The sequence below is a fragment of the Populus alba genome, chromosome 13, assembly GCF_005239225.2.
Source record: "Populus alba chromosome 13, ASM523922v2, whole genome shotgun sequence".
NCBI classification, from domain to species: Eukaryota; Viridiplantae; Streptophyta; class Magnoliopsida; order Malpighiales; family Salicaceae; genus Populus; species Populus alba.
This window is the reverse complement of record NC_133296.1, coordinates 6,783,600-6,800,255: the sequence shown is the minus strand read 5'-3', so window position 1 is coordinate 6,800,255 and position 16,656 is coordinate 6,783,600. Positions and strand designations below refer to the sequence as shown.

The 16,656-nt window shown below is 33.0% G+C and overlaps 1 protein-coding gene across 1 annotated transcript; it reads right to left on the bottom strand.

Annotated features, from left to right (window-relative positions):
• Nucleotides 1–3,233: 3,233 nt before the first annotated feature.
• Nucleotides 3,234–11,938, bottom strand: LOC118047244 (mechanosensitive ion channel protein 10). Its single transcript, XM_035056487.2, has 5 exons — nucleotides 10,513–11,938; nucleotides 4,997–5,120; nucleotides 4,323–4,616; nucleotides 3,976–4,178; nucleotides 3,234–3,716 (listed from the first exon to the last, which is right to left on the bottom strand). Exons 1-5 carry the CDS (start codon nucleotides 11,769–11,771, stop codon nucleotides 3,449–3,451), a joined length of 2,148 nt encoding a protein of 715 aa, XP_034912378.1. The 5' UTR covers nucleotides 11,772–11,938; the 3' UTR covers nucleotides 3,234–3,448.
• Between the last annotated feature and the right edge of the window lie 4,718 nt (nucleotides 11,939–16,656).

Sequence of the window (16,656 nt, the reverse complement as noted above, 5' to 3'; positions counted from 1 at the left end):
CACTTCAACTCCTTCATGAAAGTTGTATTCCTAGATGCGTAGATAAATTTGGGCTTTTTAATCACTTGATTTCGATATCAGAAGCTCAAGATTTTCCTGTTTGAATATCTAACGTGAAAGTAGAGAATTCTGTCGTGAGAAGGATCATGGCCCGAGTTTTGCACTAAAAACTCTATTTTCATCATAAATTTTATTAATTTGTTCTTAGGTCATACTCTCAATCACATCGAGATTCTTGACTTTGTCAGTTTCTGAATTAGATCAGAAGACCCTTTTTGATCAACTAGATTACTACCAGATTCTATTCTCTAAAATGATTTTATCTCACTTTAACTCCTTCATCAAAGTTGTATTCCTTGATGCATAGATAAATTTGGACTTTTGAATCGCTTGATTTTGATATCAAAAGCTCAAGATATTCCCGTTTGAATATCTAACGTGAAAGAAAAGAATTCTGCTGCGAGAAGGATCCTGACCCGAGTTTTACCCTAAAAACTCTATTTCCATAACATTTTTTATTGATTTTTTCTTAGGTCATACTCTTAGTCATATCGGGATTCTCGACATTGTCCATTTCTGAATTAGATCAAGAGACCCTTTTTGATCAACCAGATTACTGCCAGATTCTGTTCTCTAAAATGATTTTATCTCACTTCAACTCCTTCATCAAAGCTGTTGTCCTGGACGCGTAGATAAATTTAGGATTTTTGAATCCCTTGATTTAGATATCAGAAGCTCTAGATATTCCTGTTTGAATATCTAACATGAAAGAAGAGAATTCTACTGCGAGAAGGATCCTGACCCGAGTTTTGCACTAAAAACTCTATTTCTGTCACAAATTTTATTGATTTGTTCTTAGGTCATACTCTCATTCATATCGTGATTCTCGGAATTGTCAGTTTCTGAATTAGATCGAAAGACCCTTTTTGATCAACCACATTCTATTCTCTAAAATGATTTTATCTCACTTGGACTCCTTCATCAAAGTTATAGTCCTGGATGCGTAGATAAATTTGGAATTTTTGAATCGCTTGATTTCGATATCAAAAGCTCAAGATATTCATGTTTGAATATCTAACATGAAAGAAGAGAATTCTACTACGAGAAGGATCCTGACCCGAGTTTTGCACTAAAAACTCTATTTCTGTCACAAATTTTATTGATTTGTTCTTAGGTCATACTCTCATTCATATCGTGATTCTCGGCATTGTCAGTTTCTGAATTAGATCGAAAGACCCTTTTTGATCAACTAGATTACTGCCAGATTCTGTTCTCTAAAACGATTTTATCTCACTTCGACTCCTGCATCAAAGTTATAGTCCTGGATGCGGAGATAAATTTGAAATTTTTGAATCACTTAATTTTGATATCAAAAGCTCAAGATATTCTCGTTTGAATATCCAACGTGAAAGTAGAGAATTCTGCCGCGAGAAGAATCCTGACCCGAGTTTTGCACTAAAAACTCTATTTCCATCACAAATTTTGTTGAGTTATTCTTAGGTCATACTCTCAGTCATATCGGGATTCTCGGCATTATCAGTTTCTGAATTAGATCAGGAGACCTTTTTTGATCAACCATATAACTGCCATATTTTGTTCTCTAAAAGGATTTTATCTCAGTTCGACTCCTTCATCAAAGCTATAGTCCTGGACGTGTAGATAAATTTGGGATTTTTGAATTGCTTGATTTTGATATTAGAAGCTCAAGATATTCCTATTTGAATATCTAACGTGAAAGTAGAGAATTTTACCGTGAGAAGGATCCTGACCTGAGCTTTGCACTAAAAACACTATTTCCGTCATAAATTTTGTTGATTTGTTCTTAGGTCATACTCTCATTCATATCGCGATATTCAACATTGTCAGTTTTTGAATTAGATCTGAAGACCCTTTTTCATCAACCAGATTAATGCTAGAATCTTTTATCTGAAACGATTTTATCTTGCTTCGACTCCTTCATCAAAGTTGTAGTCCTGGACGCGTAGATAAATTTAAGCTTTTGAATTGCTTGATTTTGATATCAAGAGCTCAAGATATTCCTGTTTGAATATCTAATGTGAAAGCAGAGATTCCTACCATGTGAAGGATTTTGTTTTTTGCCCGAGTTTGCAGGGACACAATTGCATGATGTTTAAAATTTAAAGACCAATTCTAGGCCAATTTGAAGCCCTTTTTTGGACCAAGTACCAATTGGAAAAGGTACTAAAATAAGAAAGTTCATAGAAGATAAAATTAGAAGTAATTTTACCGAAGGAAGATGTTGGCCATGTTTTTTTTTTGTCTGATTTCAAAGAGAGCAGCTAGTGCTTCATGGTCACAGCTATGGAAGGAAAGAAAGGAGCTATACCACTATTTGATCAATGGAAACTAATTGCTAAAATCAGAATAGGAATAAGAATATTTCAGTTTTTTTTGTGTGTTTTTGTTACTGCAAATTTGTAGGGATTTGCTTCCTAGAATTAATGCATTGAATCTTTTTTAAATAGAGATATATTAGACTATATATAAGCCGATAGAAAAAACGCGTCTTTGCTCCATTTTTCTGCAATTAAAATCTGCAGAAACAGGGAGATGAAAGTGCAGAAATCAGTAGAGAAAGTGACGAAGATGCAGAGGAAAGAAAGTGGCAAGAAGCAGATGCAAATACAGAATAGAATGAGCATAAATTACATTATCTTGTTGGTTGCTGATCTGAGGAGAGTTTGTTGCTACTAAAGTTTTGATTGTTGTTTATGGGATTTTGTCAGGCTCCAGCGTCTCTCCATAAATTACGTGCTGTTGTAGGTTGCTGAGCTGAGCAGGATTTGTTGCTCCTAGAATGTCATATATTGCTCGCTGTTGTAGGTTGCTGAGCTGAGCAGGATTTGTTGCTCCTAGAATGTCATATATTGCTCCTGCAATTTTGTCAGAGGCCAACATCTTGCCACAAATAATGTTGTCCTGGTTGTTGTGGTGGATGATGAACTCATCAGGTTTGCTGATAAAGCTCCTCTAGCTGAGCTGGTCTGAGCCGGGAAGAATGCTATATAGAACAATTATTCCAAGCGTCCCCTGCAAGCCAGACCGACTCGCTCGCAAACTTCTTTGATTCTCCCGTCTGAAAAGACTGACTATATCACGGTCAGAGAACGAAGTTTTCCCTACGCGAAATCATATTACCCTCGCAGAGCCAATTAACATGATCGATATATTCATATATAGTATTCACTACAAGGCTACTAATGTGATCGATATGAAATGAGAAAAGAATTTTATTAACTATAAAAGCACTCCCTATATATAATTTTTTCTTTTCCATCATTAATTCTCGCAGTAATTTAAGCTACAAAAAAGAAGTTAACAAAAGGAAAAGAAAACACATGCAATTAAGAGAATGGCTGGTATATGGCCATATTGAATGTGTGATAATTTTCTTTTCTCACTCCAAATAATTGCATTTGTATCAGGATTACATTGACATTCCCCCATTGCCGATCACATCTACATGTATAAGATGTACTTGTTGTGGAAGGAGATGGTACTTAATGCCAAGGTTGTCAAAAATCTTCTTTAGTTCAAAAACAAGCTCCGATCTTCGAGCGCTCTTTTCCCCGTAGTTTTGATGGTTCATGGTGTGTTGAACACATAGAGTAAGCTTCATCTTGTTTAGATTTTCTATCTCCTTCACCAGCAATGTATGCTTTGGGTTCCAGTGCTTTGGTTTGCTCTCAATGTATCTGCAGTATTCCATAATGGTATTTTCTTGAAAACTAATACTACTAATTATCAATTGACCAATCTCTAAAGCTTTTGCATTTTATCAGCATATTACCAATATATGTGTTACATAATATGCTAGATATATAGAGAAAAATTGTTAATAATTATTGATTTTTATTAGCAAAAAAAGTGTGATTTGGGCAAGCTAATTACTTTAAGAATTAATTATGTCTAACACTAGAAATATTTTAAATGCAAATGAGATTAATAACTTACAGTTGTATAGCTTTCTTGAGAGCATTGAAGTCATCAACAGAAGTGGAGACATCAATGGTGATGTCAATAGCATCCCCCATGTCTGGACTTCTTCTGAAATTACTGATAGGCTTTGTAAGAAGAACAGAATTGGGATAATATATCTTCTCCGCATCATACCGTAAGAACACAGTTGTCAAAATGTTCATCTCTTCCACAATCATCTGCAATATAATATATATATATATATATATATATATATATATATATATATATATATATATATATATATATATATTAAATTAGGTTCAACTATGTTGTGACTAGCTAGCTAGTTAGGGGCTTAATAATAATAAAAAAAAGTTTACCTGTACGCCATCGATAACACAACGATCGCCAACATCAAAAGGATGCATAACAAAGACGAAAATGATGGACTCAAAGATAGTTTTGCAAGTGTTTTGGAACATGAACCCCACGAGTAGCAGTTGAGATGTGAAAACAACCAAAACCTTGGTCGTCGCTAATCCCGTTACCAAAAGGGAGATCACAATTATAATTACAGTCACTATTGCACTTGCTAACTTGTGGAGTTGCTGGACAGCAGTCTTGGTATCATTCAAGGAATGTGCCAATGCTTTTCTCTCAACATAGGCATGCACCTAGCAATTGAAAACATAAACATAGCAAAGAAGAACATTATTTGTCTTTGAAAAGATTGTTGATGTTCTTTCCCATAATAAATATAGGAAAAAGTAAATGCCATTTTAGTCCTTAATTAGAGGGCTTAAAGGAGAGAAAATGGTACTATGTATGGAATCATGGAATCGAATCCACACCATATAGACTTGATCAGTTGGTGATGATGTAATAATTAATTAAGCATTAAATCTCTTTTTCAACTACACAATAAATTATTAATCCTAATTTGAAAGCAAGCATCTTTTGACGTAGGAGGACTTTTCATGTTCACTATATGTAAACATAATAAGGTGAGGCCTTTCAAACCAAAAATAAAGCAAGTGGGTTTTGGATTTTTTACCATCCAATTTCTGAAAGAAGATTTTGTGATTTTTCCAGTCTCAACAGCTCCTTCAAAAAGAGGAAATATGGTATAGACCTCCACGGTCTTCAAGAACCTTAGTAGATCTTCCTCTTCTATATACCTTAAAACATTCAAAAATGGGAAAAATATGTCAACAAATATAGGCATATATAGTGATCATAAAATGATCATTGTACATAACTTCTTCAACATATACTCTTTTTATCACTTACATTTAAACTTATGTTGGGGTATTAGAAGGATCCCAAAGCAACTTTAAATGTTTTGCTAAGAACTGAAACTAGTGAATTCATGCTCGAAAACATAAATTCATGGTCACAAAAATAAAAGAGAGATGGTTGTCAACGTTATGCATACATACCCCAACATGTTTCCTATATTTGTCTCATTGTGGGATTTATGACACATAGCACCCAATCACACTTTTTTAGTCCAGTTATATGCAGATTATTTACATTAAAACTTGAAAGATTTTATTAAACATCATTGATCAAATAACTAGCATTATTAAAAAAAAAATTGAAAAAAAAAACATATATTTGTCTCATGAATCACTATGGACAGCCGCAAAAGAATTTTTTTTTTTTTTCAAGTAAAAAGGATGTAAAAGCTATATATATATTTTTTTATTATTCAACAATACACATCTTCATGGGATAGAGGAGATAACAAGACAATTTTGACGACATACAAAAGGTTCGTATCGGGTCCTAGAGGAAAACATGTGCATCATCCAATCACAACAGCTTCTGTTATTTTTTAAAATTTGGTCCCTTATTTGTTTTTTATTTAGTCCCTAGTTCTTTGATAAATATTATATTTTTTTTATTTGATTCCTGATTATTTTATAGCTCTTTAATTTGATCCAAAACTCCATTCAACCTAAGCTCAATGAATTCTCAACCAGGAAGAAAGAAAGGCAAAGGAAATGATAGAAAAGTTTTTTTTTTTCATTTGTTCTTTGGTTCTCTAAAAACTATTGGGTTTTTTTTTTGTTTTTGTATTTTACTCCCTAGTTCTTTTGTGGCTCTATAGTTTAGTCTCAAACTTCATCTCACACAAGCTCAATAAAGGCCTAACCAAGAAGAAAGGGAACGAAAAGAGGTGGAAGAGACAATTAGCTAAACCAGGTTAGCTCATTATGATCATATCATGATCCTAGCCACACATTTAGCCGATTAGACCGTTACACCACATATTTGTCCCTCTATTAGAGGTGTTTCAGAAACATCTACGATAGAATAAATAGCTCTACGAGCGAAGGTCAATCTAATATGACATTGTCTTTTCAGTTTGCTCCCTAAACTTTCTTTTTTGCAAATTTTTCCTTTGACATTTTCTTGTTTCATCCTTGAGCTTGATCAAGTTAGATAGAGCTTTGAAATGGAAGCTTCCCGAAATTATTTTGGATCTATATCGAATTTTAAATGGTGCAACCGAGTCACAGTGGGGCCTTTTGATCAAATGACACTTTCCAAATCAACACCAACATGATTTGATTTGGAACCCAAACTATCAAATGGCCTACAACATGAGGGCAACACTAGATAAATAAAAAGCGAAGGAACTATGCTAGCAAGGTGTTTTGTTTTTTATTCAAATATTATTTTTTGCTCGCAAAACAAAATGACAAATAATTATATAAATATTATAAATAGCATGCTATATCATGGGATTATAATTCTTTATTTGCACCCATCGATTGATGTTTCAGTTCAGTTTTTAATTGTCATTAACTTTTTTTAGCATTTATTTACATATATAATTTTTTTAATAATTTTATTCAACATATTGATAAGGTTTCAATGCGTATTTTAGATTTTTTATTGTCAACTCAAAATTTAACATCATCCATGTATTTTCTTTATTTTCATTATTAAATCAACGTTTAATCTGGCCAGCAGCGTGGCATGGGCACCCTAATTAGCATCCTCTAATTAACCATGAATTTTACATGGCTCATGTTTTTCTTTACTTATTTTTTTTATTTTTTTTTCTTTTCTGATTAAGTGAAACTCGAAAGTTAGAGAATCAATTAATCTGAGATGATGATAACCAAATTAACCAATATGAAAACAAGTGTTTGTTTTTAGCATAGTAAAGAAAATAATAAAATAACACAGTGCAAAAAGTATTTAGAAACATAGCATAATTTAGAGAGTGGCAAATAACATTTGTGATTTGTGAGTCGTAAGTGTCATATGCAACTCTTTTAAATTAAAAATTTGTTGGACACAAGATTCAATAAAAATAAAAGGGGGAGAGAGAGTGAAAGAGAAACAAATGAAAGAAAAAAAGAAAAAAAAAACCCCTAGAGGCACAACAAAACTCCGATGATGACACTACTAATACTGTTGGAAAGATCATGATGAAAAAATTCAATGACACCTAGAAAGGTTATCAACGATAATCGGAGTGGGTCACACTGATAGCCTAAAGGAAAGTGAAAACTTTTGGACCGCTCGTGTGGCTGACGTCTTTGTTTATCGTTTATGACATTCTTTAGTATTGTTAGATTCATCTTGTTGAGATTTTTTATGATATCGATCGTATCATCATTGGAGCATTGGTGTGCTTCCAGATCATTTTTTTCATTCTTTATTTTTTTCTCTCTCATCTCTCCTCCTTGTAATTTGTGAAGACAGAAGATAGAGAAATAAAAATAAATAAAAAGATCTTGGGAGCGCACCGAAGCTTTGGTAATGATACCATTGGTACCATAAATAAAATCTTGACAAGATAAGTCCAACGACACTAAAGAAGGTCATAAATGGTAATCAAAGAAAGCCACATGAGCTTCCCTAAGGTGTCGAGGCTCACTTGTCTTTGGACCTCTCTTGTGACCCACTCAGGTCATTGTTAATGACCTTTCTTGGTGTCATTGGGTGTCATTGAACTCATCTTATCGAGATTTTTTCAATGGTGTTGGTGGTGTTGTCATTAAAATTTCGGCGTGCCTTTGAGGTCTTATATTTTTTTTTCCTTTTCTTTTTCTTCCATCTCTTCTTTTTTTTATTAAATTGTTTTCAGATTTAAGAGGGTTACAATTGACATTGCGACTCATGAATCACATACATATTATTTGTGACTCTCTAAACTATGCTATTTTTAAAAAATATTTTTTATATTGTATTATTTTATCAATTTTTTTTACTATGTTAGAGTCCAAAAAAACCTTTCGAAACAAAGTAGATTATTGGAACTTTGCCAGACAAATCAGCAAAGTTAGATTGGGGCTAAAAATGTACCAAAATGTTTTATTTTCCATCACCTTTAAATCGACCATAGATATTTCCATTGTTTCCCAATCTAATAAAGCAACTAGAGACTAAGATTGATTGATATACATTGAACTTTGAGAGTTTTTTTGTTTTTCAACCCAGTAAAAGAAATTGATAAAGTAACACAGTTGAAAAAACAATTAGGAATGTAGCATAGTTTCACAAGTCACATATGTCATCTGTGACTCACGTGTCGTAGATGTCACATGCGACTCATATTTCTTGGATGGCATTTGCGACTCATTTTGAATTAAAGATAAAGATAGACTTTTATTTCCCTTTCTCTTCTTCCCCCCCCCCCTCTCTCTCTCTCTCTCTCTCTCTCTCCACCACTAAAAACACCTCCATTAGCCCTTAAACAATAATTTCTCTCTACATCACCCATATCTATTTCTTGCTCCATACGTAGAAGCCTCCCTCTTTCTCTCTCTACCAACTGTTGGTTTGAAATTTTCCAGCCAAAACAATAATCACCGATTACCATCACCACTCACATTTCACTTTTAGAGGTATATTGAACACTTCTCCTCAATTAATTTGATATAATTTATGTTTAATTAGTGTTATTTTAATTTTATTGAATGTTATGGTTTTGAATTAGGAAATAGATTAATTAGAAGTCATTTAAGTTTTTAATTAGTAATTTTAGGTTGTTGTTAATTGTGAATTAACAAAATCATGTGTTTGAAATGCTAATGTTGATTTAGGTTAAATCATGGATTAGGTTAATTAGATATAGAAAATACTAATAAAATTAATTGATGTTTAAAATATAATAAACGTATTTTAAAAATAAAAAATAAAAGTATTTCAATAGCTTAAAGAAAGAAAAGAAAGATTAACTTTAAAGAATATACATGCTAAGAAATTGATGCTCCTGGGATAATTCTATTTTGCATGTATATTTGTTTTTTACAATAATGCCATAAGGGCACACATTATGAAGGCATTTTTTTTAATCTATCTATCAATGCAGTATTAAATCTAATTAATGAGCAATAGGCTTTCCTTCGTTTGATTACCAGCTGGGATTAAATTGTGCCCACCAAATGATTATAAAAACATCAATTAATAGATATAAAATAATTTTAATTAGATATAGAAAATACTAATAAAATTAATGGACAATAATTTTTCATTTCATTGTCCGCAACCCGTCCCATAATACGAGCATGTTCTTGCAGCCAGCTAGTTGTCCCCACCAAATGACCATGTTCGTATGTAGGGCTTATTTGGCAATGAAGTTGAACCATCATTTTGAATAATTTTTTAAGCAAAAGTAGTCTAAGGGTTTTCCAGGCTTGATTTAAAAAAAAAAAAAAAATGAACGTGCCTAGCCCAACACCACCGATGAATGCCACTGTCAGGAAATCGCCTAGGACGTAAATAATTTATGAGAAAAGTAGAAAGTCTTACAAAAAAAACAAACAAACAAAGAATAATTTATGAGAAAAATAAGTTAAATAACTTTAAGTTAAAAGGTACATTAGATATAAAACGGTTAAAAACAATTTATTTTGAAAAAACAAGTATAGATTAAAATCTTTAACATGCTATTAATTAGAACCAATTGTCTATAATAATAAAATTCAATTACAATATTTAATTTAAATTGAATTCATATATTTAAAAAATATAAAATTTAATTCATTTTATTTCATATATTACTACCATATATATCATCATCATCTTATTTATGGGTAGATATGTATTTTGGAAAGCTAATTTTAATATTATTTTTTCACTTTCTTTAATTAGTGTATCAAATCAGAAGTATAAATTAAAAATTAAATGTTTAAATTTACATTACCTGGATGCTTGGTGCTCTTATTAAATTAAGAGATTTTTTTTTCTTTTCTTTCTGGACATGAATCAACAGGAGAGATGTGATTTAGATGTTAGCTAGCTACCATAAGTCATAGACTTCGATTCATTTCAGTTTATGATATATATATAATTTGGTGCTAAATCTTGCTCACATTTTATAAATTAAAGATTAATAAAGAGATAATTATGTGTGTACGAAATTCAGTGAAAATAAACTAAAATTAGGATATTCAAGAAATTTTATAATAATTAACCGAGCAAGGTTAGCATAATTGATCAGATCGGTTAACTATCTCCACTGTATGGTACTCTCTTCTAAGGATTGTATAACATCAAATGTTCATATAATTAACCAGAAAGGCTAGCAGAAGAAATTGAACTTACTTGGCACCAGGTTTGGCGACATTCCTGAAAATTCTTTGAGAAGTGCCTCTAGCCTCCCATTCACTGTTGATCTCCGATTCTGCATTACCAAAACCATCGACCGTCCTCGAAATCGTTGACAGCCCTGAAGACTTAATGTAACTGACCAACCTCTTTATATTCCAAGCAGATGCCCGGCTCATCGTACTTAACTTCCTCAACCTCTCCATGTCGATGCTCCTCGACTCATGCCCCTTAGATCTCGATGCCCGCTCCCTCAGTTTCGCCGGCAATGTCTTGGAATGCCTTAGCGTCCGTCGACGAGGAGTTTCTCTCTCATCCTCATCTAATGGTGGACCAGAGAGTGTATCGAGAATGTAGTGGTGGAAGACGCTTTCTTTCATGCGGTCAAAGAAGGTAGCAACATGGAAAGATGAAGCAAGAACCTTGACAAGTAGAATCTTTAGTAACCATATTGTAGCTCCAATGAGGACAGCAATTAGAGCACGGAAAACCCTCTTCAAGACCTTGTTGGATTTGTGGACATCATGGAACATACTCATCCATGCAAGAAGAACCAGTCCTAGCCATGCACAATGCTGAAAACTCTTGCGCAAACCAAAAACAAAGTAGAGTACTTTTTCTCTGAGCATGAAATTGCGTTCTATGAGAAAAACAAGAAAACCTACAAGCCAAACCGACACAAGGCGGCCACAGAAGAGAACCAGGACCATAAGGCACCATTTCCATAAAACTAAACCCCACTGGACCTTGTTTTTTAGGGATTCAACTGTTAAAGAGAGAATTAAGCCGGTCATGATTATGAGAAACAATATGAACTCAATCAAGGCTCTCTTTTTTATCTTTCTTTTCCTTTTCGCTCGATACTTGGAATGTTTTTTGGCCTCTCCAGCATCAACTCCTTCTTCTTCGCTTTCAAACCATTCTTCATCATCGTCTTCATCTGTGGAGGTAGCGCTTTCGGGAGGGTTTAAGGGTTGGTATTCTTCGGATTCAGGGAAGGTTTTGGAATGGGGAGGGTAGTTAGTTTCAGTGAAACGAGATTTGGGTTTGGAGAAGTTGAGACGGCGGAGGGTTTTTGTTCTTGCTTGGGTTTTAGAGTCTTTAATGTCTGGTAGCTGTGGCGGTGGTGACTGTTCGAGTTTCGAATCTTCTTGCTGTGGTGGTGGCGACGACATTTTGGGTTTGGAGTCTGGTTGATCTATGAATAGAACCACTTGGTCTGTGTTGGGGCACTGATCTAGGTCTTGAACCTCCATGATCGATAGCCAGCTCCACCTACTTAACCACACAGAGAGATTTGAAGATTTAGAAGGGAAATGAGACAGGATATTTATAAGGACAAAGCTTGGTTATATTCACAACAGAGAGAAGTGATTGTGTAATTTTCGGAAAGAAAACTTTCAAGGAGCTAGAGAAATAATAATCTAGCGCAATTATTGTGATATATATATAAAAGGGAAAAGCTAGAAGCACTATCCTTTAGCTGCAAGTATATTTTGTAGAGAGAATGTCATGATGCAATCTGCATGCTGTCCACCAAATTTATTATGAAAGCAACTTCCTTTTAAATTTTGATTTTTCCTTTAAATACGTAGCATGATGAACTATTATTAAGTATAACGCTAAAAAATTATTTTTAATAAAGATTTCAGCCATTAAAATGATTAATTTAAGTATAATGTGTTTTAAGATTTCGGCAAAACGTGAGCCAATGGACTACTTAATAATATTTTTAATTTATTTATTTCAATTAACCTCAATTAAAATTTAATAACCTCTAGATCGGACATGCCATAACACATATTTCACTAATTTATTTTAATTAATACAAAAACAAACCAAGGGGGAAGAAGAAAGCTAAAAGTGAAAACAATGGGTCAAACGTCTAGCCATGTGGGGCTTAGTGAGCCTGCCCTAGTAAAAGGAAAGGCCACACGTGCGGGCCAGCATGACCACGCTCTTCGCCTTTTATTCTTTTAACTTTTCATCTGCTTTAGACGATGCACGCCTCTCTACCTAGTTTGGGACCATTAAAGAATAAAGACATGAATGAAAAATTAGGTTAATGTTTTCTTAGTACAAAATTTTTTTTTCAATCTAGTTTTACCTAAAACCATTTTATTAAATGTCCTTACAATATTAATAAATTAATTTATTAACTTAAATATCCATAAAAATTATCTAAAAACATAAAATGAAATTGAAAAATATCTTCTCTCAACCTCAATTTACTTTTCCCTACAAAATAAATGATATTTTTCATAACTAAAATATTTGCGGTTATTTTTTTAAAATATTTTTCACTGAAAAATATATCAAAATAATTTTTTAAAAATATATTTTTAATATCAACTCATCAAAATGATTTCAAAATATCAAAAGAATATTAATTTGAAGTAAATAAAAAATTTAAAAAATTTTTTAAAAAATACTTTTATAATATAAAAAAAAAAACATCACATCCTTAATAAAATTTTTCCAACACTATAATAACCACGAACAAAATAAATCAACATGCTTTCTCGTGCTAAAATATGAAAACAATATGCAATAAAATAAAAAAATTAGGCGCTGAACTAGAAAACATAAAGTATTATAAATAAATAAATAAAAAACTTTTTTCTGGTCCCCAGTGAGACTGTAATTGAGTGTAAGAATGCCATCCTTTTGATTCGATGGGAATGCGTAACAGCCTGAAAAGTCTTCTTCCACCAAAACATCATTTAATTCGGTGGCCATTTATGTCACGTGCTTTGCATTTATATTATTTTTTATATCGCAACAAAAAGGCATGTTACTTTAGTTCTGCACGTGACGGATTACGCAATATGAATTGGAGTGCACTTGATGGGGGCAGTCATGCTGAAAACATAAGTAATTTTAATTACTATAATTATTATTTTTTTGGTCCCCTGCTCTGCTCTGCATGATTGTAATTTATTTAGATTTATTGCTATCAACGACTTTTATTTGCCTAGCCAACAAAAATCATTTTTACTCACAAAAACACTATGTGTTTCATTGTTCATTACAATATTTTCTTCTTTTTTTTCGATCCTCATGTTTTATTTTATTTGACTTCACCCTTATATTTTATATTTATATTGATTTATTTATTAGGATTTGCTTTTATTTACATTTTAGTGCATGCTCAAGGTGTTGTATAGATGAATTACACATCGATTTTGAACTGTTGATTGGAAAAAGATTACAAAAAAAAAAAAAACAAGAACTAAATGACGCGGGACAACAAATAAAAAGAATTAAAGCAAGAAAAGAAAGAAGCTTTAGAGAAAGAAAGAAGCTAAGAAGAGGAAGAGAGGGGATTGGAGAGATGCAAAACTTGCAAATTTTCATTAATCATCAAAAGTTCCTTAACATTTAGAAAAGTAGGGTATTTATACTAAAACCCTAACTAGAATAAGCGATTGGGCTTATAGTCCACTAAATAAAATACTTAACATTAATTAAATCAAGCCCAACAAATAAAGCCAAATTAATAAAACCCATCTAAAAGTTCATATAAATTAAACCCAAAAACATAAGTTAAAGCCCAATTTCTCAATGGTTTGGACTATCCACCATCGTCGATGATCATATGCGTGCGTAAATAATATTTCCGGTTCGGTGTCCCCATCAATTCTCCCGGGGTTGGAAGAACTCGACCCCGTCGAGTATAGGTCAAGGCAGCTCCGATAATGCTCTCAAAGATAAGGATCAAGTTATTGTGATGTCTCTCTAATAATCCAAGTATAGTCTGAATCTGGTCGTCGATTCCATATGCTGGGATTTGCTGAAGTTCACCATCCCTGGTAAAAACAACTTGTGCATTCAAAGTAGCATTAATATGTTCCTTTTGTGCCAAAGATATGGATAATGAGGTAGGGGTATCAAAAGGAGCATCAAGGGTAGGCTGTATTGTATAAATATTGAGGTCTTTCATGTTTAAAATAGAGCTAATATCAAAGTTTAATGGCAATTTAATGACATAATTATTTGATTTAATCATTTGTAACACTTTGAATGGTCTAGCATTACTTACTTGCAATTTATGATCGGTTTTCAAAGGACACCGTTTAGATCTAATCTGTATCATGAAATAATCTCCAACATTAAGTGCATCATGATATTTAAGAAAATCAGCTCGAAATTTGTATTGTTCATTACTTGCTTGAATTTGTTTCATGATCTCAATATGCAAATTATGAACTCTACCTTGTAAAGACTCAGCTAACTTAGACATCCTATCATGAGGAGATATGGGAAGGTGATCTATCGGCTCCTCAAGTTTGTAACTATGAACACTAAATGATTGAGGGTGTGGAATGAGACAAACATTGTTTGAAACTTGTGTAGATATGGTATGGACACAATCAAGTAAACTAGGATTATCTTCATCTTCCTCATAACGTGTATGTGGTAAGGGGTCAAGAAGCTCAACATGTTGCTCTAAACTTATGATGTGCTGGACACCAAGCATGTGGGGTGAGGAATCAGATAATTCAGGAGGACTAATATCATGAGACTCTTCTAAGACCATACTTATCTCTATAGGTGATTACACTGAAGAGTTCCTTAAAATTTCCTCTACCATTAAAGCAGACATATCAGATTCTTCCTTAACCTCAACCTCAAGCTCATGTGGGCTCATTGTGTTAAGTTCCTCTTCTTGCACATCCTCGTCATCTAGGTCACTAAAATCCTCAAGATTAGGCTCATACACTTCAACACTACAATATTCCTCTTTACATAGATCCTTATATTTTTCGATGACTAAAGGTTTAGAGGTACAATCTAAAGAGATATGACCAAAACCTAGACAATTAGTACACTTAACCATAGAACTCACTTTAGACACTTCATTAACAACTCGTTTGCCTTTATCTTTCTTGTAAGGTTGTGAGTTACTAGGATTAGGTCTGTGGGGTGAAGCAACTAACAAAGAATCACTACTTCTGAATTGGGACCTAATAGGGATACTATAAGAGTCCTGGCGATTTTTCCACTGATTCTTTGTGACCAACTTGTAGTCTTTAGTTAAGGTATAAGCTTGGTCAAGGGTAGATACACCTTGAAATACAACTTCTCTTCTAAGATCATCATTTAAGCCTCTACAAAATCTACGCAAAGTCATGGCTTCATTCTCTCTTATGGCACATCTAATCATGTAATCATTAAATTGCGTTATATACTCATTGATAGACTTATTCCCTTGTCTTAGATTGTTCCATTGGTCTAAGAGTTTATTCCTATAAGACTGGGGTAGGTACTTTTCCTGAAGTTTTTGTTTCATTTTGATCCAATCAGTTATAGGAGGTTTACCTCTCATCTCTAAACAATCCTCAACATCTCTCCAATAAATTTTGGCTTTATCAATGAGTTTCATCTCAGCAAATCTAACTTTCCTATTATCAGACAAGTTATGTCACTCAAAGAATCTATCCATATCACGAATCCACATATCAAATATCCAAGAGTCATGACGACCGTCAAAAGTGGGGGCTTCTATTTTGTTAGGACTTAAGATTCGCTCATCAAAGTCATCGTGTTTAGAGTAACCTAAATGATAATCATACTGGTGGTGCTCAGAGTGAACTTGTCCATAATGATTGTTCTTGTGATATTCATTAGTCTTTGAGTGCTTTATTCGAAAACTCTCTTGGGGCTCAATTCTTCTAAACATGTTGATCACCTAAGTTTGCAATTCCCTTTAAATGGTCGTAAGAGTATAACTAAAGGTTGAGTCTACAGTAAGTGTAAACTTAAGCTTGAACACTAGATGATCATGACACAAATGCATGCAACACTAACTTAGAAATGAAATTGAGATCACAAGTGGTTCTTGCAAGCGAAGTCACAATACAAAAATAAAGCTAATTTAACTTCTTCTTTTTTTTTCTTAAATGTGGAGATTAATCAAGAACAAATTACACTAATAAAATTGTAAGCATGTAATACTAAATTCTTAAGTGTAAATGATTAATCAAACACGATGTCATAAGCAAGAATTCATAATTATCAAATAGAATAAGATATTAGCTATCACTGATGAAAGAGGTTGATGAACAAAAATTAACAATTAAAAATGCTGATGAGGATTTTTTTTTTTATGTTTTTTTTTTTTTTTGGCACAAAAAGAAA